Here is a 23,916-nt window from a genome sequence, read left to right on the forward strand (position 1 = left end):
TTCCTCTTCAATAATGATTTCTCGATGTTTCTACTGACAGAGTGATTCACTCTAAAAAACTGTCTTTTATCATTTTCTTTTAACTTTTAGTTAGGTCTTGCTTCACATGCTCGAATCCTGTTGAAATAACATTTAGCCTAGAAATCTTGTAAAATCAATGGTCTCTGAAATAGTAAAATATATATTTGTTACTCAGCAGCTATAGTTCTACTGTCTTTTAGCTTGCCCAAACCTTTCATTCCTTTACTATTGCTTTGGAAGACTGTCCCTGGTTTTACAACCTTTTTTTTTGGTCTGCCTCCTCCTCCTCCTCCACTTTATCCTTAAACTTCATTCTATGCTCCAATTTGTTGTTGATAAATCTGTGATGTGAGCACTTGCCCTGCATTCTTTTTAATGGCAGACTGTAGATAAGTAGTTCAAATAAAAAAAGTAAATCAGTGAACATTGTCTGTTTATTGCCTACCCATAAAATTCTGCTACAATGCAAGGATATGAGATTATTAGCCGCCCGTCAAACTGGTTCTCTAATAAATTGTTAACAACAACAAAAAAAAGAATCACTTAAATATTAACACAATAGCATCACAATCAACAGCCTCCAAGCAGACACCAAGCGCCTAATCCACAACCCTCTCAACAAAAGAAATATAGGACTTATTACAAGGTTTTTGTTATGGATGCATCAAGCGTAATCCGACGATTATATGTGAAAGGCTGAACAATAATTGATCATTGCTGATCTCAAGAAAAACCTTTAGTAAGGAACTCCTCGTCCTTTCCACATCGCGGTATCTGTTAGTTAATTTTAACAACAACAAACAACATGCATTCTAAAAATGATGTGCTCCAAAGAAAGAAGAAAAAAAAGGATTAGAGGATATAGTGTGTAGAGAGAATTGGTAACGTCTGTGTGTGTAGGTTATAGAACGCATTATTTATACTTCAGAGTGTTGTACAGTATGTGGAAATTGACAAGAAACCTAGGACACAACCTTCACTCGAGTGATGAAAAGTTCTGCCGCTGCATTCTCAAACTCCTTTGCGTCCATGTTACCACCCGGGCCCCGTGCCTGTGCTCCAGCCATGGCCTGCCCTAACCTGTACGGAGAGATCTTTGCACTGGCCTCCAGGTAGCATAAAGCCTTCACGTTACCCTCCAGACAGGAATTCACTTTCATATTTGAATTATCACAGACATTTGCCTCGCAGCCTTGGGAAGTCTCCAGGGCTTCCTTTAAGGTCCCCAGCACAGACAGGCACAGCGCCTGCGACGCAGGGCCCTCGTCCGGGCAGCACACCTCAGCGTAAAGCCTCTGAGCCTGACGGATGTAGTCCGAGAAAACCGCACACGTGAGCACACCGTGACGGAAGATATCGTAGGGGACGGCCTCATGGTCCTGGCAATGGAGGCGCTGGAGGAGTGGGGCGGATGTGGAGGCAGGGACCCCCCCCTCACTGCATAGGCACTGCAGGGTCTGTGTGTAGAGGCCTCCCTTCACTCCTCCTCCACCTCCACCTCCCTCAGTTGGGCTATCAGTGCAGGAGACATCAGGTCCCTGAGGGGCCTCACCCGAACGCCTGAGGGGCCCAGTGAGATTCAAAAGGTCATAAGCCACACGGACATTGTTGCTGAAGGCAGATCTGGGAACACAATGAGAGAGGGGAGTAGTTAAAAGGAGGGGGGAAGTAAATTCCATGAATTTTTATCACTGTGGCCTACATGGGGCGGCCTTTTGTGAAAGTATGGTAGTTATCCTAAAACACACATGGCTATCATAACCACATATTCACTATATTTTTCAGCAACAACCTTATGAGTCATGGGGAGAGACACCAAACCGGTATGACTCCCCACGGTCAAACCGGTGTGCTTTAAGGCCGCTCGTGCACAGACCTCTGGGAATGGTGCGCCAGCCTCAGGTGCCACAGCGCCCGGTTGAGATGCTGCTGCTCCTGCGCGCCTGCGCTCAGCGGGCCGTCGCTGAAATGATCCACATCGCTGTATCCAGCTGTGCCGGTCTCCGACACAGAAGCCAGGTTGCAGAAGTGGTCGGCTAAGAACCCGATGGGGTCGTCCGATCTGGCCTCCACCATCTTCAGGATGGCGCCGCGGAGCAGCTCTCCGACTCCTGCTCGTGACAGAAACTCCCTGTCGCTGTCCGATTTGGTCGCATTGCCCTCGGGCATCCCCGGTGGAGTCGCCCCGGACCGGCGCTTCTCCTTGTCCGCCATAGCCAATGACGTCACGTGTCGTAGCAACCGCAGCGGAAGTGATTCGGTACCGGTCGGGTGACAGGACACGCCTAGACGCTTTATTCATTCAGCCGTATGGACGGAGAAGGCGGTAAAAGCACCCGATGATTTAAAAAAGCTGAAAAGCCCGAAGGAGAAGTGGTCTCTCGACAAAATCCGTCCGCGCTACCGTGCTGGTTGCTAGGGACGCTCTGTGACGTCAGCGGGTCCGTAGGGCTCCTGGTACCTCTGGCTGGGCCCTCCATCCCTAACGTCTTGCATCATGTACTTGTTTTTACAAGTTTTACATGTTCACTTTTCATGCAGATTTTAACTTGATAGGTGGTTTAATGGGAGTCAATTAAAGAAAGAGAAAAGTCCATCCTATATGTTAAGTTTAAACTATTTTACAGTTGATTGTATATAAATAAATACCGATCACTGTTAAACATAAAAGTCAAAATCTATTTTTGTGTAAATTTGCCTCAAACCAAAATGAAGGGAGTGCTAAACAATAACACAAAATCATCAAACAAAGCATTTAACACGTTATTTTTTATTTTTTATAGCTGGCATCACATGTGCTTAATAAATATTGACCCATGTCTATGAACTATACTGTTAAACTACATTTTACAAATACATCACACAAAGAAAACTAGTTGAATAAATCGTTATTCAAGAAAATGAAAAAGTTTTCAAATATTCAATACATTACTGATTCTGAGGGCTGGGCCCTTTGGAGATTAGTATAGTTTATGGGATCCATATAACCCTTACATTTATGATATGTAAATGTTGCAGCACCACACCATTCTTTAATACGCTAATTCCTAGTCATTTACATGTTTAATTTACTCTGCACAGTTTTTGAACCAGTTGTTGCTTTTTGCAACATGAGAAGGTTAGTTATTTTTCTACGAGGCATCAACAACAATTGTGTTAAGATAAAGCTCTTGGGCTGTAGTGATGTTCTTACTGCTACAACGCATGAGTCGCATCGTCGAGATGTGTATGTATGCCATTTGTTAGAGGTATATGGACGCCGTTAGTGAGTGAAGCTTTTTTCAAAGCAGCCACATCGCCATTGACGTAGGTGGTGTGTTGAGGCAGGAAGTTCTTCTGCAGCTTGTGCTCCAGCAGCATGTGGCTCTGAGGAGGAAGGCCCAGGCACGCTCTGAAAAAGACAACCTCTGTTAACTTCTTCCACCGATGAAGACTTTGTATATGAGCCTTAAAAATTGGGTAAAACTAGGGGTGTAACGATTCATTTTAACAACGATTTGATTCGAATCACGATTCATGGTTGCCGATTCGATTCATGGACGATCTGGGTTAATTTAGAACGATTCGATTCGATTCAGTGACTTGAAATCGATTCAGTAACTTTACTGGACAGTGCAGGCAAAGTTTCTGAGATCCCTGTTGTTTCTTGTGAGGAAATCAGGTTTAAATTAATTATGGATATTATAAACAAGCAGACAACAATTAATGGCAAATGTATTAACCTTTTATTTGAATCAAGTACCATTTTCAATGTAAACATTACACAATAATTACACAATGTTTGGATTAATTCACAGAACTCCGGATTTTCAACCACATTGTGGGGTCGCATGTTTTTACAGCTAAACTTGGCAATTGTTACTGTGATGTTGAGTTTGGTGCTGGCGAGGCCTGAGGAGTCTGCAGAGCTGGAGTTACCTTCTGCTGCAGCGGTAACGCTGCTAGAGGTGCCTGACTGTCGGCGTTGTTTAATCCCACGGCGCCTTAGTAGATGGCCGGAAAGATTCGTCGTGTTTCTGTGGTTGTTTTTTGTCTTCTACAAACAGCGACCGACTTATTTAGAACACCTCCGTGTTTGCAAAAGCCAAAATGTTTCCACGCGCTGGTGGTTTGGTACAAGTTGGTTTGTAAATGTCTCACTCGCAGTCGTCTCCTCCACGCTGTGTTTTGTTGTTGTTCAGAGTTTCGCGCGGCTGCCGCTGCGTACTGATGACGTCACAGACAGGCAGACTGAATCAAGTAACGTTTAACATGTCTAGTGCTAAAAAAAACAAAAAAAAAACACGCATCCATACCGTTTTTGTACTTAAATCCAATGTGCAGTTTCCAAGTATCGATACAATCGATTATGTACCATTTCAATCGATTTGTAATCAATATATGTCGTCCGGAATGCCTTTATGCGGAGCACAGATCGATTCAGTTGGATCGCAGGAATATAAATCGATTAATCCATTCAGTGAATGAATCGTTACACCCCTAGGTAAAACGCATGGCGATCTACGGTAAAAACACAAAAGCATTGTCCGTACCTCATGATGTTTTCTATGGCGGCCCTCTGGCGAAAGAAGGAGTTGATGACCGGTGTCCCGCTTGGGACCAGGGGGGCCTTGCAGAGGAAAGAAAGCATGGCCAAGACACTGTGAAAGGACTGGAAGTCCTCTTCTCCCTGGGGTCGGACAGTAATGCGCTGACAAAGCTCTGTCAGGATCACCAGGTCCAGCATGATTGGAGTGGCTAGCAGAGAGTCCTGTTGCAAAGATACAGAGATGAGAATGGTGTTGTAGAGGCGGAAGGGGATGGCAAACCCACAATCATGAATGCATGGAAAACATAATGCAGTTCCCTGTGATGCAGGAATGATGTGTATACAATGCCAGAGTCTTTTTTTAAATACCACTAGGACTAGACAAATCAAAACTTTTCAAATTTTACACATTATAAAAGGGCTTTTATGCAAACTATAGCAATGCAGAAAACCAGAAAAGTGTGTTTTAAGTGTTAAGTTAAGCTAACTACTTTAGTACTCTAGTCAACGACACCAATGTGAAGCACTTTTGTCTGATAGGAGAACATATTAAAATAAATTTGACAGCATAAGTTCCCTTAAGACCACTGTAGCAGTTGTTTTGTACTATTGGAGAACTTTTCAAATTATTTTGGATAGAGTGAACTATTTTGTAGATAAATTGGAACATCCAAGGGAAGCCTTCGGTCAGCCAGATAACCAGAGTGGATATTATTTCATGCGTATGAATGGTGATGGACCAAAGCAGCTTTACCAAATCTTTAACAAGCAAATGCAGCCTTTAGTCTGAACATAGTTCCAATATGCTCGTTCAGCTGCATGCTTTCCAGAAATAGATTTGGTGACCACTGACCTCACAGGTGTTGTGCATTGCGATAGTGTTGGTCCCTCCCATCATAATTTCAGAGGTGTATTCATCCATGGCACGCTTGCTGTCTCCCACACGGGGGACATACTTAATCACCACCTGAAGTGACACGGAGAGGGTTTAAAACATCTGATGAATTGTATTCAGTAAAAATCCATATGGAGCTCATCCTCCTCCTGTGTGGGAGTCACTCACACAGTGGTCAGGTTTCTCTCCAGGCTGGTACAATATGGAGTTGGAGTGGACCATGTCATCCACCACGTTGCTCTTGGAGATCTCTTTTGAGCGAAACTGCTGTGGAGCAGACAGGTTCTTCCCATCGTTGTTGCCAAGGTGATTGTAGCTGACAATGGAGGTTGGCTGTTTGGGGGCGGGAGGGGGAGAACTTAAAATACTTAAGAACATTAAAATATAAGTTTGAAGTTGTCATCTTCTTCTCTATCTACCACCTATCCATGCAACCCTTTTCTCACCTTGATACCCGAGCTGACCAGGAAGTCCACCAGCACAGATTTAACCTTGGTCTGACCGGATTTGAAGTCATCTCCTCCAATGAACACCCCGTTCTGCACGGCCAGCTCGATGGCACCAGGGACAAAAGTGTTCTGCGGAGAGCCGTTGATGTAGGCACAACCCTCCAGTATGCTGGCCACTGCAAACAGAGTGGAGGGAGAGACTTCTGCTCCGGCCTAATGAATGCAGTAAAACAAAAGAAAGGGAGAAAGAAAGAGAGGGAGATTATGCACGGTACAGAGTGCGTCCTCACATTTCCAGAGAACTTCTTCTCATTATCTTCATAACACAACTGTCAAATGTCATGCCTATCTAACATTGAGCTGTTTGCTGAGGACTAGAAGTCTATTATGCCTGCTGACAGTTGTCCATAGATCCATAGATGCAGACAAAATAGAAACAAACACAGGAGGGGAGAATCATACATTTCTTCACCTGATCCCCAATACAAAAATGAAAAGCTGACTTAATATAGAATTTCTACAATTCACACAAAAAAGAGTGCTTGGAGAGTTAATCTTCTTATCCTAAACGGTATTAATCGCTAAATGGATAGAGGATTACTGTTTGGTCCTCAGCAGTAGGAGGAAATTAAAGTTGAATACATGAATACTGGCCACCATCACAGTTTAGGATGGTTTTCTAGGACAATTAAAAGAGAATTATCATACTGGGTCTTTGCTCAAACCAACTTTTGATATGTGTCTCTTTTTTTTTAAACTTTGTGAGCCTTAATGCTTGCACTTGCTCACAAAGTTTTGTAACTAAACTCTCACCTGGATTGCAGCAAGCAAGTTCTTTGCCTTGTCATTGACCCCGGGTATGACATCACAGAAGCGCTCAGTGTTGGCGGTCCACAGAACTATGACTTTGTCCACACCACTTGATTGACGGAAGTCCCTTATGTCAGCTCTGACCTGCTCCACCTGGAAGACCATTTATTCCTTTAATTCAGATTTAAATTATACATGAAGCAACATGAAACGGAATCATATGGAGCAGAGACTCAAACAAGAACATTAAACAAAGAATGACCTGTTCAGCTATGCTTCCAGTTAGGACGTTGTCTGCCCGACTCTCTTGATTTGCGGCGATGAAATCTGGGATATAGATGGACGGTCTGGGTTTCATTTGGCTCAAGTGTGGCCGCAGCTGCTCTTGTAACGACCAGTCAAGCACCTGAGCTCTCTCCATCGCTCTGCCAAGATCCATTGAAGAGATATCCCAGCCTAAAAACCCAAACACACGTATCAGTACATGGCAGAGGCTGACCTCTGCAAGACAACACGTCCATCTTATAACAGACGGTAAACAGCTTCCTTTGTACACCTCTTCACTTATGAAGCATCAGACTGGATTGCATAAGAGGACACCATACTGGAGCCCATCTGACCATCCTGAAGCTCATGGAGAGGCTCTTCATTAAGCCGCCCTCGGGACAGATTTTGCTGCGGTTTACGCTGCTGTTAACCGTTGACACACTCAGCAAAGTGTCTGCAATTGTTCGTACCGTCAAAGACTATATCATTAGGGTGCACCATGGGTAGGAGGTCACAAATTGGCACGTTGACCTCGCCCTCCACCCCTGTTCCCAGACAAACTGTAGACGCCTGGAGGAGTGAGCCATAGTAGTTGGCTTTCTGTAGAATGTGGGACAAAAAAAAAGAGAAAAACACGGACGTCATTCCCTCTACAGGGTATAAGGTTTTTATACGTGTATTAAATTCTTTGAACCAGAGAAAATTGCCTGCAATGGAAATCACGTGAACCAGCTCATAGCAGCAACAAAGTCTGCCCAAACAAGGGGAAATCCTCTGGAGCAGAGATAGTTAAGCCCTTAACACCCTACCGAATAGGTCAGCATAACCAGCTTCTAATGAGTTTCTGCCACTGTATCGGGGGAAATAAAGTAGGCTAAAATTATAAACTAGGACAATAAGGTCTTCTATTTGCACCCAAGTGGCAGCTTAAGGGTATTGTAGTCTGAGAGATCATTCAGTATCTAAAACTATTTGGCCATTTTTGTAAAGAATAATCACTGCAGTGTTTGCATGTTTTGGTTATAAATCTACTTTACACAAGGGAAGGCCAGTATCTAAGCAGGCAGCAAAATCAGTTTACAGTAACATGTTTGAAACGTGTATAAAATCAAGTTTGATTTGATACTTTCAAAGTAAAGTTATACAAGTGATTCTTTTAACGTAAAATACAGAACATTTCAAGTGTATTCCAGTTGTTTTCCTGCACTATCGCAACATTTGTGTAGCAGCGGAAAATGACCTCCGTCTTTTCCAATGACCATGTTTGACATGCAAGAAAGTGTAGATGTCTTCTGGCGTGTTTGTGTCACCCACTCACCTTCACCCCAGTGTTGGTTCTCCAGGTGAGACCCAGCTTGTTGGCCAGTACAGCTGCAGTGACTGTGGTCCCGTTGTTACCGCCCCAGCCCACCAGCATCACACCTAGCCGGGGCACACGCCGCTCCGTGCGAAATGTCATCTCGGTGGTGCGGGGGGTCACCTGTTTCCCAACGAGGAGCAAAATTAGAGGGACACGCGCACACACACAGATGCAAACTGTACACAGATAAAAATATAAAAAATGTCCGCGTACTGTTACTTTGTTCCCATCTCTCTGAACTGATGTGGTCTGGTAGGAGTACTGCGACACAATGTGTGTATCTGTGTACTTCACATTAGAGCTGTTGATATGAACGTTGGCAGACATGGCTGCAGAGTCTGCGAAGAGAGAAACAAAGATAATTTTTCCACAGCAAACCAGAGGCATACTTACTTACTTACTTACTCACTGACTCTGAGGTGTGTTTGTGAATCATCAGGGAGGGCTTAGAGTGTCCAACGGTTAAATCACAAGCTTGTGGGCTCTACTGCAGACATTCAGTGCTATTCATGCCCACTTGTATCAGAAGGGTCAAAAAACAGGCTTGCTTGTAAAGGACAAAACACCAGATGAACACCATGGGGATTTTGGCATACCATTTTTTAAGAACCATTTCCCAAACAAAACAAAAAATGACGTCAGGAGGTCAAGACTGTATACACACATATTACCTAGTAATATTACACATATGTGTTATTATTTATTCATGAACCATTTATTGTATTTTTTTTGTTCCTTATTTTTTTGTTCCTTATTTATTTATTGATTACTTGACAATTAATTCCTATCCACAGAAAAAAAAGGCCCACCCTCAAAGTTTGTAGATAATATGTTTTACATGCATTAATGGAACGTGCTGACAGCGAAGTACCAACCCATTTATAGTGGCATCCTTCAAAGCCCTTGTGCCCTTTCACACTCCACCATTGATCAGTTGACGTCAGTTAGGACCCTTACTGTTTAGGGCTAAAGATTATTGGGGGGATATCGGGATACGCCACAACTGCTACGACGTCAGTTTCTGGAACGCGCCGGGACACCCATCCTGCTCGGCCTGTTATTGGCTGCGTGTCTGAACCTCACCAATCTAACCTACGCAGTTAGTAAGAACCAGCCAATCAGGAAGAATTTAGGGCGGGACATCCTTTCGAAAAGCTCGTTTCCTGAGGTAAAGCTCTAGCTCTGAAGCATGAATTAACTATGAAAACGAGTCTTTCCCGAGTCTCTATCAAACAAAAACTAGTCATATTTCTCCGGCGATCCCCGTCCGGCCATATTTGAGACATTTGTGTAATTTTAAAACACATAATATGTCAATTAATGTATGAACGAAAACAAACCCGGAAACACTCACCACTTGGAGAGTAAAGCTGTCTTGAATCTGGTTTCGTTCAAAAAAGAACAGTTGTTCGGTTGTTTCGTTGACAGTTTTGAACAGGTGGCTGTTTTCTAAAGTATGCTGGTTGGTACCTAACTCCGTCTGGTCCTACTGAGGATAGATGCGTATTCTCTTCGTTGAGACGTATTCAATCCATGAACCAATCAGACTGCTCCGTCCCTCCCCTGTGACGCGGGGGCTTTAAGCGAGCTTGAACACTGCGTAGGCAGGCTGTGATTGGCCGGCTGCCCTGGCGGTTTCTTCAGGGCGGGGCATTGCCCTCACTGTTTTTTGTGTCTTAACATTTCGGAAGAGCCCGAAGATCTGAGATGTCACACAAGACAGTAATGCCTCATCATACGACCACTTAGATTATTGTACTTTTGTTTGTACCAAGTCAGAGAAACCGGTGGTTATGCATTCAGTTAATATCACTCTTTGATCACTTCTCAAATATATCTACATTTTTTAATGAATTTAATGGAACACGTGGCTAAAACTGAGCAAAGTAATTTCTTTGTGTAGCATGAACATGTTCATTCAGCTCATGCTTACCAGAACTAGCTTCTAGCAATGAATTCAACGTCCATGGTGGTACTAATGTAATTATGTACACATAACACAGTCACAATATGGAAGTAAATATACTCTTAAATTATAGCGAGACAGTGCTGCTATTGAATGCCATTGTTCAGACTTGATACAGAAGCTTAATTACTGCAGGGACTTATGCATAGCTGGGTTGTTTCAGTTGTTAGTCATTGTGTTTAGTACATGGTTTCAGATAAGTATGCCTGATACACTGTAAAATGTCTCTGTTCCCCTTTAAGATCTGACTTTTTTTTAAACTTTCAATGCAAGTAGTACCTGGTGCTCATAGGTGGAATCTTTTAAACCAGGTGGACATTCTAAATGTCAACTATTTCAAGGTTTACTTTAGCCCCTGACTTAACTCAAAATCACCTTGGTTAACCTCATGGGCGAGTCTACAGAAGCTCAGGTCAGACAGGGCAGTTGTTTGCTGCATCCAATGTTTTAACTCACCAATAGACTTTTGAGTTTGTCAACAGCAAATGTTACTTTATCCCACAATGCTAACAATTATAAAGCCACCCAAATCATGCAAACGGTTTGGCAGACTGAATGTTGAATTTGGGGTTGAGTGACTGATTTAAGTTGACTAAACTCCTGCCAGACATAAAATATTATAGGACAAGTTGGCTGTTTTTAGGACAATCTCAGGTTTACAGTTTGGGGTATTAACATGTATGTCATTTACAAATCATCCAACGTTTTAATCACGGTTACCCACAAAATAATAAAATAAATATAAAAAGTTACTAGATTTTACGTGATACCCATCCCCCCTCTGATTGGACGACGTGTGTTTAGGTAGTTACGTACAAACCTTCCGGACCGGAAGATGTCGCTCAGGCCAGTCCTAAAAAACTTCCGCCTTAACTTGTAAAGAAAACATAGCAGCTAAAAGGCAATCGACGGAGTAACCAACCGATTTAAGAAGTCAGACCACAGGTAGATAAAAGAACACACTTGACACACATATACCCGCGCACACACCAAATTTAAGCAGTTTGATGACGCCGTTTAGCTCATCTGCAAATAAAAATCTCCAATCCACAGTAGCTAGCATCCGAGCTACACTGGTAACAGCTAGCTGTTCGCTACCTTCGATTTGGTCGGCCACAGGCCTCAATTGAGTCTCTTTACGGTTAGATCGGGGTCAATTTGACAACATACAGAGCTCACTATCAGTCTGGCAACCGATGATGACCACCCGTTGCCTTCATTAAAACTCGAAACGTTAGTTACCGTCATATCGGCTCCGTTGCTAGCTCTGTCTTAGGTTAGCCGTCCAACTGTTACCTGTGGCCATCTGTATCCAGCTCGCTAACGTTCGTCACTTTAGCCTGCTAGTTAGCCCAGCTACCGGGTCGGACACTGGCTGACCAGCAGTAATCTAACTGTACGTCTTAAAGGACCGATCATGAATGACACAGGTAGTAAAGCTAGCCCAATACCTACATGCTTACAATTTGGTTTACGATAGTTAACAACTCAAAGCTTGCCCTTCCAACCGTTTCTCTCTCCCCTTTCATTCACTTTAAATAAAATAAATAATAAAAAGCAGATACGAATTGGGACTGTGTTGGAATAACTGATCGTCTCCGTAATCCTTACTTTATTTAGTCTTAATAGCTACACCTTTAGTTGCTGTTCGGTCTCATTAGCCTGTCTGTCATCATCAGGGCAACGCGTAACTGTCCTGTGTCAAACGATCACCCGCACACCTTTTCCTGGTTCTCAGTAAGATGCTCAGAGGTTCACTAGGTTACAAATACAGTTTTGTTAGTATCAGTTACACCTGATGTGCTGGCTGATAAATAACAAGAAATGACAGTAGAAAAATGCTTCACAGTGTATGTTTACGGTAAGACAGATGAATAAAAACGTCATTGTTTGTTTGTTCATAAAAGGTAGTTATGTTTCTAACTATATAGTAACCTGCTCTGTACAGACCGACCCAACGTCATTTTTTTTGCTCAATACAAATTCCAATGCCTAGACTCACAGTCGATGTAGTATTTGTATTGTCACGCAACATGAAGCCTGGGGTTGGTATGCTACTATTCAACAACCATCTGACTGCATGAATGTCGGTGAAACGCTGAATTTTCTGATGTCACGGCTTAAGGAGCTGTATTTCATGTCCGTCGGTCACATCGCAGCCAGTACCCCTTCCGTTTCATCAAGTAAGGATCAGCGGCAATACTGATACGGTTGATTTAAATTAGTGCATTCTCATAAAAACACAAATATACGAGACACTTGTTAGAATATACTTTACCACTGAAATTGTCAATGTCCAATCAGAAACCTCCTGTTTTCTTTCAATTTCTTTTCTCCAGACTCTTTTTTTTTTTTTCAATCTGGAGCTTGTGGGGCTGGAGTGTGTGTGAGTGGGTGAGTGAGTGCATGTGTGAGAGTGTGTGAGCTGCCTTTTCCTCCTTACCTTTTCACCAAGAGCTGCTCCTCCCTGGAGGATGACAATGGAGGAGATGAAGAATGAAGCGGAGACAAACTCCATGGTATCCATGACGCTGTATGCCGTGATGTACCCAGTTTTCAACGAGGTAAAACATCCAATGTGGTCAGCAGTCACCTTTTAATAAATTATATTAATTGAATTAAAAAATGACTGAATTTTGTTTTAGTTTCATTAACTTATTATAAGTATGATAACCAAGTGCCCCTAGATTATAAATTCTGACGCAACTACAACCTATCCAGAGTTTGCTGTGAAAATGTCGGTAATCTCCACTTTTTTTCCATCAGCTTGAAAGGATCAACCTATCGGCAGCTCAGACACTCAGAGCAGCCTTCATAAAGGTACAACTATGCATGGCCTGACATAAAATCCCAATAAATTCTATGACACTGCACAACTTTCTGTCTCAGCATATTTGGTGTAAATGTAGACTGTATCCCAGGTCCCCCCCTTTTTTTATTGAATTCAAATTTTATCTGATGCTCTTACTAATATTTAGTTCCCAGAGGACACTGACAGGAATGCATTTGGTCTGAAACTAGCAATTATTATATATAATAAATATATATATATATATATATATATATATATATATATATATATATATATATATTATACAAAATATAATATTAATGCCCAAACTGAAATCAGGTTTGAACCCCACACAAAAAACGCTTCAGCCCAGCACCTTTATTTAACTTTGACTTCCTGCACTTGGTTTCTTGTGCAATGAGGGGTTATGAGCAATATCTGAAATAGAACCAGTTTTGCTTTCAAACCGTTTCTCTGGGTAAAGGGGCTTAAATAATGCGGGACAACGGCAAGCTTGTTTTTAACCTATAGGATCCTCTGACCTTCAGTGCTTGCTTCCCTTTTTTAAACAATGTTGTCACTGTTGTCATCTTTGCACTTAGCTTGTGAAGTTCAACATTATTGAATGCAATATAATTGATGGGCAGAACTTTTTAAAAGAGTTTTTCTTGTTCTGTGTTCTTCTTCTTCTACTGTTGCTGCTGATTCACCAGCAAATCACTCAGTGGGGGGGGGGCGGGGGGGGGGGGAGCTATCTTTAAACAAACTCCATCGTTACTCCATCACATCCTTGTTTGTCTCATGCCTTCCAATGCCACTTCGATACACTGCTCAAGAATAAAACAACATTATCCTTTTTATTCATAGGTTGGTGGGAAAATTTGTGAAGCACTATTATTATCAGTGATATTTTAATTTTCCAAAGTCCTATAAAATGTCTCGAGCATCCTCTTTTTTTCCCCCTTCTATCCACCCACTGCTAGAGTTGCATTGGAATATTAAAAGCACCGTGGCTGTAGGTCACCTCTCTGCTGATGAGCAGCAGCAGCAGCAGCAGCGTTCAACACCAGCACAGATCACATATGCATGAAGGAGGAGCAGTTTTGTCTTTATCCAAACCAAAGGGGGATATGATCACCTTGCAGCTGTTTTACTATGACTATGTGAGAGTCTTTTGTTCACTTGCCTCATTGAATGGCCTCACTAAGGCTGCCACTGCTTCCTGCGCAGTGTAGCTTAAGGATGAATTATTCAGAAGGAGGGCTTCCGTGCATTCGTCTGAACGGCTCCCAGCGGGCAACTGAGAGTCAAGAGAGTTTCAGCTCCGTTCTTTGCGGCTGGAAGCCACTTGTTGCTTTGGTTGGAGAAGATGTTTCATGTCTTATTTTGGATGAATTGCTTCTGTTCCTCACCCCGCTTGCCCAATTCTCTCTTTTTTTCAGGCAGAGAGGGAGAACCCTGGCCTGACTCAGGACATTATCATGAAAATCCTGGAGAAAAAGAACGTCCAAATCAACTTCACTGAATCCCTACTGCGCATGGCAGCTGATGATGTGGAAGGTGCGTGTAGAAAAGGAAGAAGTGCTGTGGTGGGAATAGTCTCTTGTGGTCCCGAGGTCCAGGTTTACACTTTGTTCTATCCTGACTTTGCCAGCTTGTTGGTTTCTGTATCTGTCCGGTTGTATAACCCATTGGATCTCTGGGACTGGGCATGAACTCCCCCTCCTTTCTTTTTTTGCAGAGTTCATGATTGACCGGCCGGAGCAGGAGTTCCAGGACCTAAATGAGAAGGCCAGAGCTCTGAAACACATTCTCAGCAAAATCCCTGATGAGATCAATGACAGAGTACGCTTCTTACAGACTATTAAGTAAGAGGGAACTCTCGCACACACGCACATCATGGTGTTATTAGCCGTTTTCACCATTTTGAGAAATTTTAACCTCTCGATTGGAGAAATAGTGCCATCACTAGTGGATATACAAATAACACAGTGACGTCTTTATTAAAAAGTTAATATAATGTCACAATCTTTTACACCATTACACCTCTTGGTTGAGTTTGTGTGATGAAATCCTTTTGTCTTTCTGTCTTTTCTACAGAGACATAGCCAGCGCCATTAAAGAGCTCCTGGACACAGTCAACAATGTCATTAAGAAATATCAGTACCAGAATCGCAGAGTGAGTAACTAGGACTGACAAACCTGTGCACCCTTCTCACTTTCCTCTTGTTTCCTTATGCCGTTTCTGTGTATCTTCTTGTTTGTTCAGGCTCTGGAGCACCAGAAAAAGGAGTTTGTGAAATACTCCAAAAGTTTCAGCGACACCCTCAAAACATACTTCAAAGACGGAAAGTAAGTGTAACCATAACACCTCACCTGTGAGCATTACCAAAGCAGCGTCACATGTTTCTAGGCAAGACATGCTGCTAACAAAAAGACCCAGTTTAGTTCAATTTAGTTTTTGAGAATTTATTTAACAGAATGCACAATACACTTGTCAGATGCCGGCGCGCACAATTAGCAAACAAGCAGAAAGAGAGTCGCCCAATCTTCTCGTCTTAAATGTATCCATTAAATAAGCAGATATGCTAACAGTCCAAACTGTTGAACTATTCACAACCGTTTGCTGATACAAACTGTATAGTGTTGTTAAGTAGCCAGCTGGCCCTGAACCGTTGTCGGCTGTCACTCTGGTCACTGTTAACTGACACAGATGTGTAATTGTGTTTTGGTAGAGCCCGTTTGCTCATCGATACTTAACTATATTCAAACAGCAGTAATGAGCTTCTCCAATCTGTTGTCTCGAGTTTTAACTTTGTGTTTTTTCCCAGGGCAATAAATGTCTTCATAAGTGCAAACCGGCTCATCCACCAAACCAACCTCATACTGCAGACTTTCAAAACCGTGGCCTAATCCTCAGAGACCACAGAGGTCCCTCTGTCCTGTGGGGAGCAACTGCTAGGATGGTGGAAGCTTGAAGAGCGCCTGACCCATATATGTAAAATAGAAAGAGTTGATTTTAGGGTTGGGGGTCAATTCCATTGGAGTCGATATTTCAGATTCCAGTTCAAGAGACTGAAAAGTGCCATTTGTTTTGTCAATAAGGATTTTCCAGTCTTGAAATGGAACTGAATGGGCCCAAAGTTTTGGTTGAATTGATTTAATTTGGACAGTTTTAATTTATAACCCATGTCTTGTTGGGAGTAGGTGAGGCGAGGTGTTTATCAAAGACTAATTGCCATTTTTCTAATATATTCATGTTGATAATTCTACTTTTAGCTTTTCAAATCATGGCTACACATCTCAGACTGCATTCAGCTCGGGTGTGTCTCAGTACCGGTTTTCTCTTCTCGGCTCCTATTTGTGTCATTTTGCCATGGTCTGTATGCGCAGGATCCAGCTGTGGAGTGTGAGCGTTGGGACATTGGAGAAGCAGATTTTATTTCTCTTTATTATCAGAAGACAGAAGAAAGCCAAATGACTTCCAGCACAGAGTGCGCCTTACAAAGTCCTGTAACATTCCCTCCTCTCAGTGTAATGAAGGCGAGTGAGTTCCTGCCGCTGGGGGATGTAGAGAGAGGATGAAAGTTCTGTATTTAACTGATACCTGGTTGCAATTGTTCAATAAATAGTTTCCAAATGATGATACTTTTTTAAATGTGTCCGAGTCCAATGTGTGTGGAGCGACTTGATAAATATCAAGTTTTGTTCATTTGAAAAACAAATGTGAACCTGAAAGTTTAAGTTTTGTTGAACATTGAAAAACACAACAATGTATTCAAAATATAAATAAGTTGGCAAAAAATATTTTTGGGATGAATATAGTTTTGTCTCTTTGAACGTTGACTATTTTTCAATGTTTCATGTTCAACAACAAAACTTAAACTTTCAGGTTCACATTTGTTTTTCAAATGAACAAAACTTTTGACCTGGATTTGGCTCCATAGATAAACAGGTTTAAACATGATTTTGTTAGTTCTTTCATCCATATTGTTTGTATGGATCTTTTTTCCAGAAGAGAAAATAAACTCGCAGATGCTTCCCGTGTACAAGGTCATTTCCTTGTCACAGCTCTTGCCGGCTGCCAGGCAGAAACTAGCAGAAACTTCAGGGACCAAACGGCTTAATGAAAGTACATGTTTGTTTGAATAGATAAATGCAGACACGTGCACAGATCGACCCCTAGTGGTGCTCAAGCACCTGCTCGTTTGCCCTGTGCGAGAAAAGTGCCTCTTCTGCTGAATTTTTTCTTCATTCATCAAAATTTGAGAATAAGAAATGGCTGTCATCAATTCCCCCCAAATGTGTTTTTATATCTGGCGTGGCATTTATTTGAAGGGAATTTTGCCCCAACATGCTCCGTGGCGCTCACAAGCCCCGCCTCTTCCTCCTCCTGCTGCTCCTCCCGCTGAGCGCCGGGCCGAACGGGATCCAGACCCATCAGACCAGACCAACAGGTAACGACGGTGTTTGGTGATATATTAAGCACAACATCAGCGCCGCTGAAAACATTACGTTCGAAGTTTCATAAATAATAAACAAAAAACTCTTTCAAAGTCTACGTCCAGCTGTTTACGGACGTTATGTTTAATGAAGAGAGATACAGGCAGGCAGTTTTACCGTTCTACAAATTAGACAAGTTTTCTAGTAATTCTATTAAATTATTGAAATGAAAGGTAAGTGTTAAGTTGAGCTACATGACAGGTGAGGTATATTGTGGTATATTATTAGTGTGATGCTGCTCATGCGTCAACAGAAAACAGTAAAAAAAAACGTGTGTGTTGTCAGCTTTATGGAGAGTATGTAAGTCACTCTTTATTATTATGCACAACATTGATTTAGCTCGTCTACAAAATGTGCAGCATAATGCCAAGAAGAGAGACTGGTGTTCTAAAAATGAAGAAACACCAGACGGACAGAAGACATCTTGGATTGAAAGTTTTTAATAAAGGAGCCGCTGGTTTCTGCAATCAACAGGCCACAGAGCAGCCCATTCTCCAGCCATAGTGCCGGTCTCTTGCTTCCACCAATGAACTCCTAGAGAACAATGGGTGCCTTCAGGTATTTATAGGATCAGTAAAGGTGTGAAAGGCATTGTCCACGCCCCTGGGCAGGTGACTTCTCCTGGTGCTTTCAATGTAATTCGTATTTCGACTGTCTCTCGGTAGTACAGTACTACATGCATGCATTTCAGTTGATTACATTCCATTGGATAGAATCATAGCTGTGCATTGCTATTACTCCATTGATTAGTTTTAAAATGACGGTGGGGTTACACTATATCCATTTCTTTATTGATTAGTTTCAGAATCATGGCTGTGTCCTGGTGTACACTAAATGCGTTTTATTAATTATTAATTGATGAACCGGGTCGTCAGTTTATTTCTAATAATCTACAGACTCCAAAAGGAGCAGCGTGACAGTTGTCATTTCAGTTTTTAGCTCCGGTTTTGGGCAATGCGTGCTTTCTTAACTGCTTTAATGTTGATCTCCTAGCTAATCATCAACAGACTTCTGGCGCTAGGCTAACATACACGATGTTTCTCTGTTGCATAGCAACAGCCACACGTGGGACTATTTTCTCTATGCTACGGAAATGCGATACACAGCGTATTGTGGCTACAACTTTTTCTGTGGAAAGGCAACTATTAACGTCCTATTTGTAGTAAGTCAACAACACCCTCAACCTGTGACATTAAGTACAATATGGCAGTGTTGTCTGTTTTTAGCCTGTTATTCATTTATTCAATTTGAGTTTACACAATAAATATGTAAATTGAAAATATCCTACTGTGTTTTTTGCCTTATATTCACAGGCGCGTGGCACTATTCAGGGTAGTTCATATCGTCAGGAAAATAATGGGAGTAACTTGACTCCCATTGTCACATTTAACCCACTCAGCATGTTTGTCCATCTGAGTATCTGTCCATCCCCTTGCATCAGCTTTGCCGCTATGAGGGCAGCAGCCCAGCTCTCCTCAGCGCCTTGTCCGCACTGGGAACCAGTTTTTGGAGGCGGGAGGTGACAAAACACTTACCTGAGCTAAAGAAACATTATAGGGATTAGAGGGAAATATGACAGACTGTGAGCTGCATGACATTTTATTTGATGAACTCAACTGCCAAAATGTCAAGATGATTTATCAATAAAAGTTCAGGAAAGGGAAGATTTAGATCCTAATGCTCATTGCTGAAAGTTGAAAGAAGATTGAAAAGAAGTCATGCGCAGTTTGTAAGTAATAAAGGCACGTGAGATATGTTTGCAAATTAGCTGCATTTTTAGCTTGAGTTCCCTCAACCAAAAATGTCAAACTAATTCACCTCCCCAGAAAGAAAATACATCAGCTTTGCCGCTATGAGGGCAGCAGCCCAGCTCTCCTCAGCGCCTTGTCCACACTGGGAATCAGTTTTTCTTGGAAGTCCCACAGTCGCTTGTCCTCATTCAGCTGCTTGAGCGTCAACGACCCACGCAGAGCCACTCGGACATGAATGACTCGACAAACGTCCATGGGAACCTTCAACTGTTGTCCAGAACTCTTGAGCACTTCATGCACTGAAGTCCACTCCACCAACCTGTGATGCACATACACACAAAAGGCTTTGATTGGACTTTCCTTTCCAACAGGATGACCACATGTATTGAGACTTCTCACTACATTAGTGAAGCTAAACTTATTATTTATTTAACAAGAGCACAAAGTTGGTCCTGAATGAGTGTCAGCCTACCTCGGCTGAACGATCATCTTGTGCGGGTGGTATGACTGGCTGTCGGGGTCCTCCCTATAGATGTGCTCCAGAATATTAACGCCCGGCACCCGGTTCCACTGAGGCAGGTGAAACCTTCCACTCGGCTCAAAATGTTTCTTCGGGAAGATGTGGTTCTGAATAAGGTACACACCTGTCTATATAATGGAATACACCACATAAGATGAGGAGAGAATATAAATATGGATCAATATCAAATATAATCTTACGGTTCGAGTAATATTTTACAAATGGACACCAGAACAATCTCACATTTGGATGCTGTTGTTGGAGGACGTCCATCAGAGATGTGAGGTTGTTGTGTTTGTAAGGCATTATGATCTCGTCGATGTCGTTCAACAGCACGTAGCGTGAGCGGTCCATGGATCTGTAAATACATTCATTAAGTGTGGTCAACTGGCCGAAGTAGTGCACGTCCCCTCCGCTCTGTGAGAAGAGCCAACCAGGCGATGGATTCAGGTGCTGGTCGATGGGCCAGGGCACCATCTCCACAAAGCCCTCCTTGCTGTAGATCTGCAGCAGGCGATCGAGATCGGGGCCGCAGGTGGTGTTATAGATCACCACCCTGTCCACACCCAGTAACCTGTGGCCAGTTGAGGAAAAAAGGGCCAATTTATTACCGTCCACACACACTGCTGAGTACATCACAGTGACTAAGCCACTGCTGCACATGCAACAAGACCATTTTACCATTTATCTTTGGCCTTCGTCTACAACGTAATGTCTGTTGTTAAACAGAATGCAAAGTGTGCTGTGCTGACCTGTACATCTCCAGGGTCTGTGCAACCTGAAGCACGTTGTTGTAGTCTCCAAACAGGTTGGAGATGCAAACTGTGAAGTTAAACTGCAACTTCTCTTTTTTCTTCCCATTGGATCTCTTATTTCTTATAGGAAGCCAGGGTTGGTCTACTAGCCGGACCTTTCCTGGCTGAGTCAAGAGATTGACATGTGTGGCGTTGCAGTTTTGGGGAATCTGACACATGACATCCGTAGTGACGTAGGGGAAACCAAAGTTGTCCGAGTGTTGTAAAATTGTTCCAGGAGTTGTACTTGATAACTTGCCTGCACAGCAGAAAACACAGTGCAGATTTTGGATGGAGTCTCTCTTGAATATTCCAATGATGCGTACGTCCAAGCCATTCACTCTCTGGTCCATGTAGGCCGACACCAGCAAGTGCTTGGTGTTGTTGAGCGGGGTGATGCTTTGCTCAGAGATTTGCCAGGGGCAAGTGTTCGGAGCCCGGTGCGGCAGTGGGATCATTCTGTACGTTCCTGGTGTTCTCACAGTGATGCAGAGGATGAAGAGGAGGATAGCAATGAAGAGGAAGATGAACTTCCCTCTGACAACTTTTGGTTTGTCCATCCAGCCACGAATGTCACCGATTCCCAACCTGAGGCAGAATTAGGAGTACGGTTCAGTGTTTCAGTGTATTAGTCACCAATACAAAATATCGGTTTCTTGTGAAACTCAAAATATTCGTGTTTCTAATGCTCAGTCTTTTTATATTTTATTCAACTAAAAAGAAATAGGGAAAAGCCACTGTTTGAAATGTTTACCATCCAACATTTGCAAGTTAGCATGCACATGTTTATTAGAACACAACTTAAAATACAGCTGGGCCGATGCAATGTTTTACGAACTAGATTACCAAAAAAATTGCAATTCACCAGAAGAGGAACATGGATGTTTTTTGCAACGTTTAAAGTAACTAATCCCTTGATGTTTAACACATTCCACTAAAAATCTAAAATGTCAACCTTATCTGTAGTTACACTCGGCTGATATAATTCAAAACAGTAATATTTTCACTGTAGAGCTGGCTGTTAGAATCAATGAGTCATAAGGAATATTGGTGTTATTTGTGAGCGTGAGAAACTCTTGCAAATCATGCAAAAAACTCACACACTCACTAAATAAAAAGATATTTTCCAACAGGTTGTGCAAAGTAAATGCATTCTATGGTGTAATTGTTTTATTATAGACTCAACAGATATTAGAAGGATACAAATATAACAGTAGGCAGGGGAAGGTACATTTCCTCAAGTACAGAACTCAAGTTGTATTTAGGAGGTACCTTTCTATGCTACTTTATACTTCTACTCCACTACATTACGGAGAGAAGTATTGTACTTTAACCTTCACTGCACCTATTTGAGAGCAAAAAAAGTACCGGCAAAATAAATGAGTCATAAGGAATATTGGTGTTATTTGTGAGCGTGAGAAACTCTTAATCATGCAAAAAACTGACACACCCACTAAATAAAAAGATATTTTCCAACAGGTAGTGCAAAGTAAATGCATACATCTTCTGTATAGCACTGTTCCTGTACATAAAATAGCATTTACTCTCCTCGATTCAGTCAGTGTGATTGGATAATTCATTCATGGATATTCCTTCAGACTCACTAGTGACCTTGACAACTAAAAGGATACACGTCCTGTATGTATTGTCATCAACCGGTCTACACGGCAATGATCAGAGGGAAATGCAAATAACCACGACAATCAACTGACATATTAATTTATAGTCAACATAAAAGCAAAGCCTAAACTAACATAGGTGTGTTGAGTCGGCAAATACATCCAGAGAGCAACCATGAGATCTAGGGCTGGGCTTCATTGTCTGAGCTCGATTTGTTTTTCAATGATGGTCCTTGTTTTTTGGGACAAAAAATTTGTCGTTTTGAATAAAACATACAGTCTAATGTTCATCCCTCGGATCTAGATTAACAGTGAATGCCGTCATATAAACTTAACAGCAGCTACTGTAACTCAACAGCATAATTTAGTATTTTTTGTGAAGCGGTTGATGTTTGCTTCTCTCCCCAGGATAAGTAACTTATTACAATAGAATATCTTTATAACTCAAAATGCTCATTGCCTAAAAGTCATTTTTGATTGAAAATACGTGAATGACTCTCTCTGAACTTTACATCGGATTATCCAAGGTAAAACTATGTTTATCACTCAAAATTGAAAGTGTTCAGTATTTGTTTATCTTCATGATTATTAAAATGCTAAAATGTCAGATAATCTTTAATTTGGTACGTTACATTGCATTAGGTTTATAATATTGGCAGAGCAAACTCTGTAATGTTAGCTAGAGCTCAATTATCTTAAAAAGGCTAGCTAGCTAACAGCAGCTTAGTACCTTACCTGTGTTTAGCTGAGCCATCACAGAACTCACTGGGGAACCACAAACAATTATCGAAAGGGGACCAGAAATCAACAACATGTGTCGACAAAATGATTAACAATTGAGGTAATGCCAATGGTGACAACATGTGCGTTCTCCCAGGAGCAACATTGAAATCAAATCAAAGTCTTTCTTAGTCCACTGGGGTCTTGCACAGAGCTCAGAAAATGCGGTACTGCATTGTCTTTGAAATCTGTTGCGAAAAAAATTGCAACATAACCCCATTTTTTTGTCCCCCAACTCCAGCGGCTGTTGAGTCGGAGCTCTGAAGACATTGTAGACTTTTGTAGCAGTTTACAGTAGGGCTACTCTTTCCTCCAATGTCATTGTTTTTTTTACAATGTGAAGCAGGATGTGGTACTGGGACAGTGGTCTAATAACCTGGTGGTGTGAGGTTTTCTGACTAATTATATATATATATATTATATATATATATATATATATATATATAAAATATTATACACAGCCAATTTTCTAAGTCTCCTTCATCTACAAGTTTTGAACGTATCCTTTTGAAATCAGATCTGCTTCAATGAGGAAGTTCTCCCATTTATGAAGGAATGTCTTCAATTTAAAGCCACCAGAAACCTCTCGATTAACAGAAGACAGAGCAATCAAGGGCTTAATAACAGTGAAATCCCCCCCCTCACATATTCCTCCTCAGACTGGACATCGTGCAAAACAAAACAAAAACTAAGTTTACTTCTTGTAATGGTGGCCCAACTGACTATTTATATTCCATAACAGGAAAACATCACTCCGTTCTATACAGAACTCAAGTTGTATTTAGGAGGTACTTTTCTATGCTACTTTATACTTCTACTCCAGTGCATTACGGAGAGAAGTATTGTAATTTAACCTTCACTG

At 41.9% G+C, this 23,916-nt stretch overlaps 4 protein-coding genes across 5 annotated transcripts in view; 1 reads left to right on the forward strand and 3 right to left on the reverse strand.

The window, feature by feature from the left end:
• Positions 1 to 437: 437 nt before the first annotated feature.
• On the reverse strand, positions 438 to 2,844 carry tpgs1 (tubulin polyglutamylase complex subunit 1). Its single transcript, XM_040200314.2, has 2 exons — positions 1,898 to 2,844; positions 438 to 1,644 (listed from the first exon to the last, which is right to left on the reverse strand). Exons 1-2 carry the CDS (start codon positions 2,233 to 2,235, stop codon positions 984 to 986), a joined length of 999 nt encoding a protein of 332 aa, XP_040056248.2. The 5' UTR covers positions 2,236 to 2,844; the 3' UTR covers positions 438 to 983.
• LOC120833303 (inositol-3-phosphate synthase 1-A) lies at positions 2,776 to 12,011 on the reverse strand. Of its 2 annotated transcripts, none has more exons than XM_040200311.2 (11): positions 11,539 to 12,011; positions 8,544 to 8,668; positions 8,289 to 8,450; positions 7,441 to 7,570; positions 6,966 to 7,159; positions 6,707 to 6,856; positions 5,891 to 6,106; positions 5,613 to 5,777; positions 5,403 to 5,516; positions 4,554 to 4,771; positions 2,776 to 3,412 (listed from the first exon to the last, which is right to left on the reverse strand). In XM_040200311.2, the coding sequence occupies exons 2-11, from the start codon at positions 8,655 to 8,657 to the stop codon at positions 3,217 to 3,219; spliced, it is 1,659 nt and encodes a 552-aa protein (XP_040056245.2). In that variant the 5' UTR covers positions 8,658 to 8,668; positions 11,539 to 12,011; the 3' UTR covers positions 2,776 to 3,216. The 2 variants fall into 2 exon arrangements, with proteins under 2 accessions (XP_040056245.2, XP_040056244.2); XM_040200310.2 differs by lacking the exon at positions 11,539 to 12,011 and adding an exon at positions 9,685 to 10,192.
• LOC120833307 (programmed cell death protein 10) lies at positions 11,093 to 16,745 on the forward strand. Its single transcript, XM_040200316.2, has 8 exons — positions 11,093 to 11,241; positions 12,636 to 12,860; positions 13,063 to 13,116; positions 14,530 to 14,647; positions 14,829 to 14,955; positions 15,188 to 15,266; positions 15,357 to 15,439; positions 15,919 to 16,745. The coding sequence occupies exons 2-8, from the start codon at positions 12,771 to 12,773 to the stop codon at positions 15,998 to 16,000; spliced, it is 633 nt and encodes a 210-aa protein (XP_040056250.1). The 5' UTR covers positions 11,093 to 11,241; positions 12,636 to 12,770; the 3' UTR covers positions 16,001 to 16,745.
• Positions 16,746 to 19,175: 2,430 nt separating this feature from the next.
• Positions 19,176 to 23,916, reverse strand: part of LOC120833004 (uncharacterized) — a 44,612-nt gene continuing 39,871 nt past the window's right edge. Inside the window, exons 2-5 of the mRNA XM_078090046.1 lie at positions 20,614 to 21,243; positions 20,105 to 20,435; positions 19,814 to 19,989; positions 19,176 to 19,660 (exon numbers count right to left, since the gene is read on the reverse strand). Of these exons, the coding sequence (XP_077946172.1) occupies positions 19,441 to 19,660; positions 19,814 to 19,989; positions 20,105 to 20,435; positions 20,614 to 21,215 (1,329 nt within the window). The 5' untranslated portion in view covers positions 21,216 to 21,243 and the 3' untranslated portion in view covers positions 19,176 to 19,440. The remainder of the gene's footprint in view (positions 19,661 to 19,813; positions 19,990 to 20,104; positions 20,436 to 20,613; positions 21,244 to 23,916) is intronic.

The sequence above is a fragment of the Gasterosteus aculeatus genome, chromosome 15 (assembly GCF_964276395.1).
Source record: "Gasterosteus aculeatus chromosome 15, fGasAcu3.hap1.1, whole genome shotgun sequence".
NCBI classification, from domain to species: Eukaryota; Metazoa; Chordata; class Actinopteri; order Perciformes; family Gasterosteidae; genus Gasterosteus; species Gasterosteus aculeatus.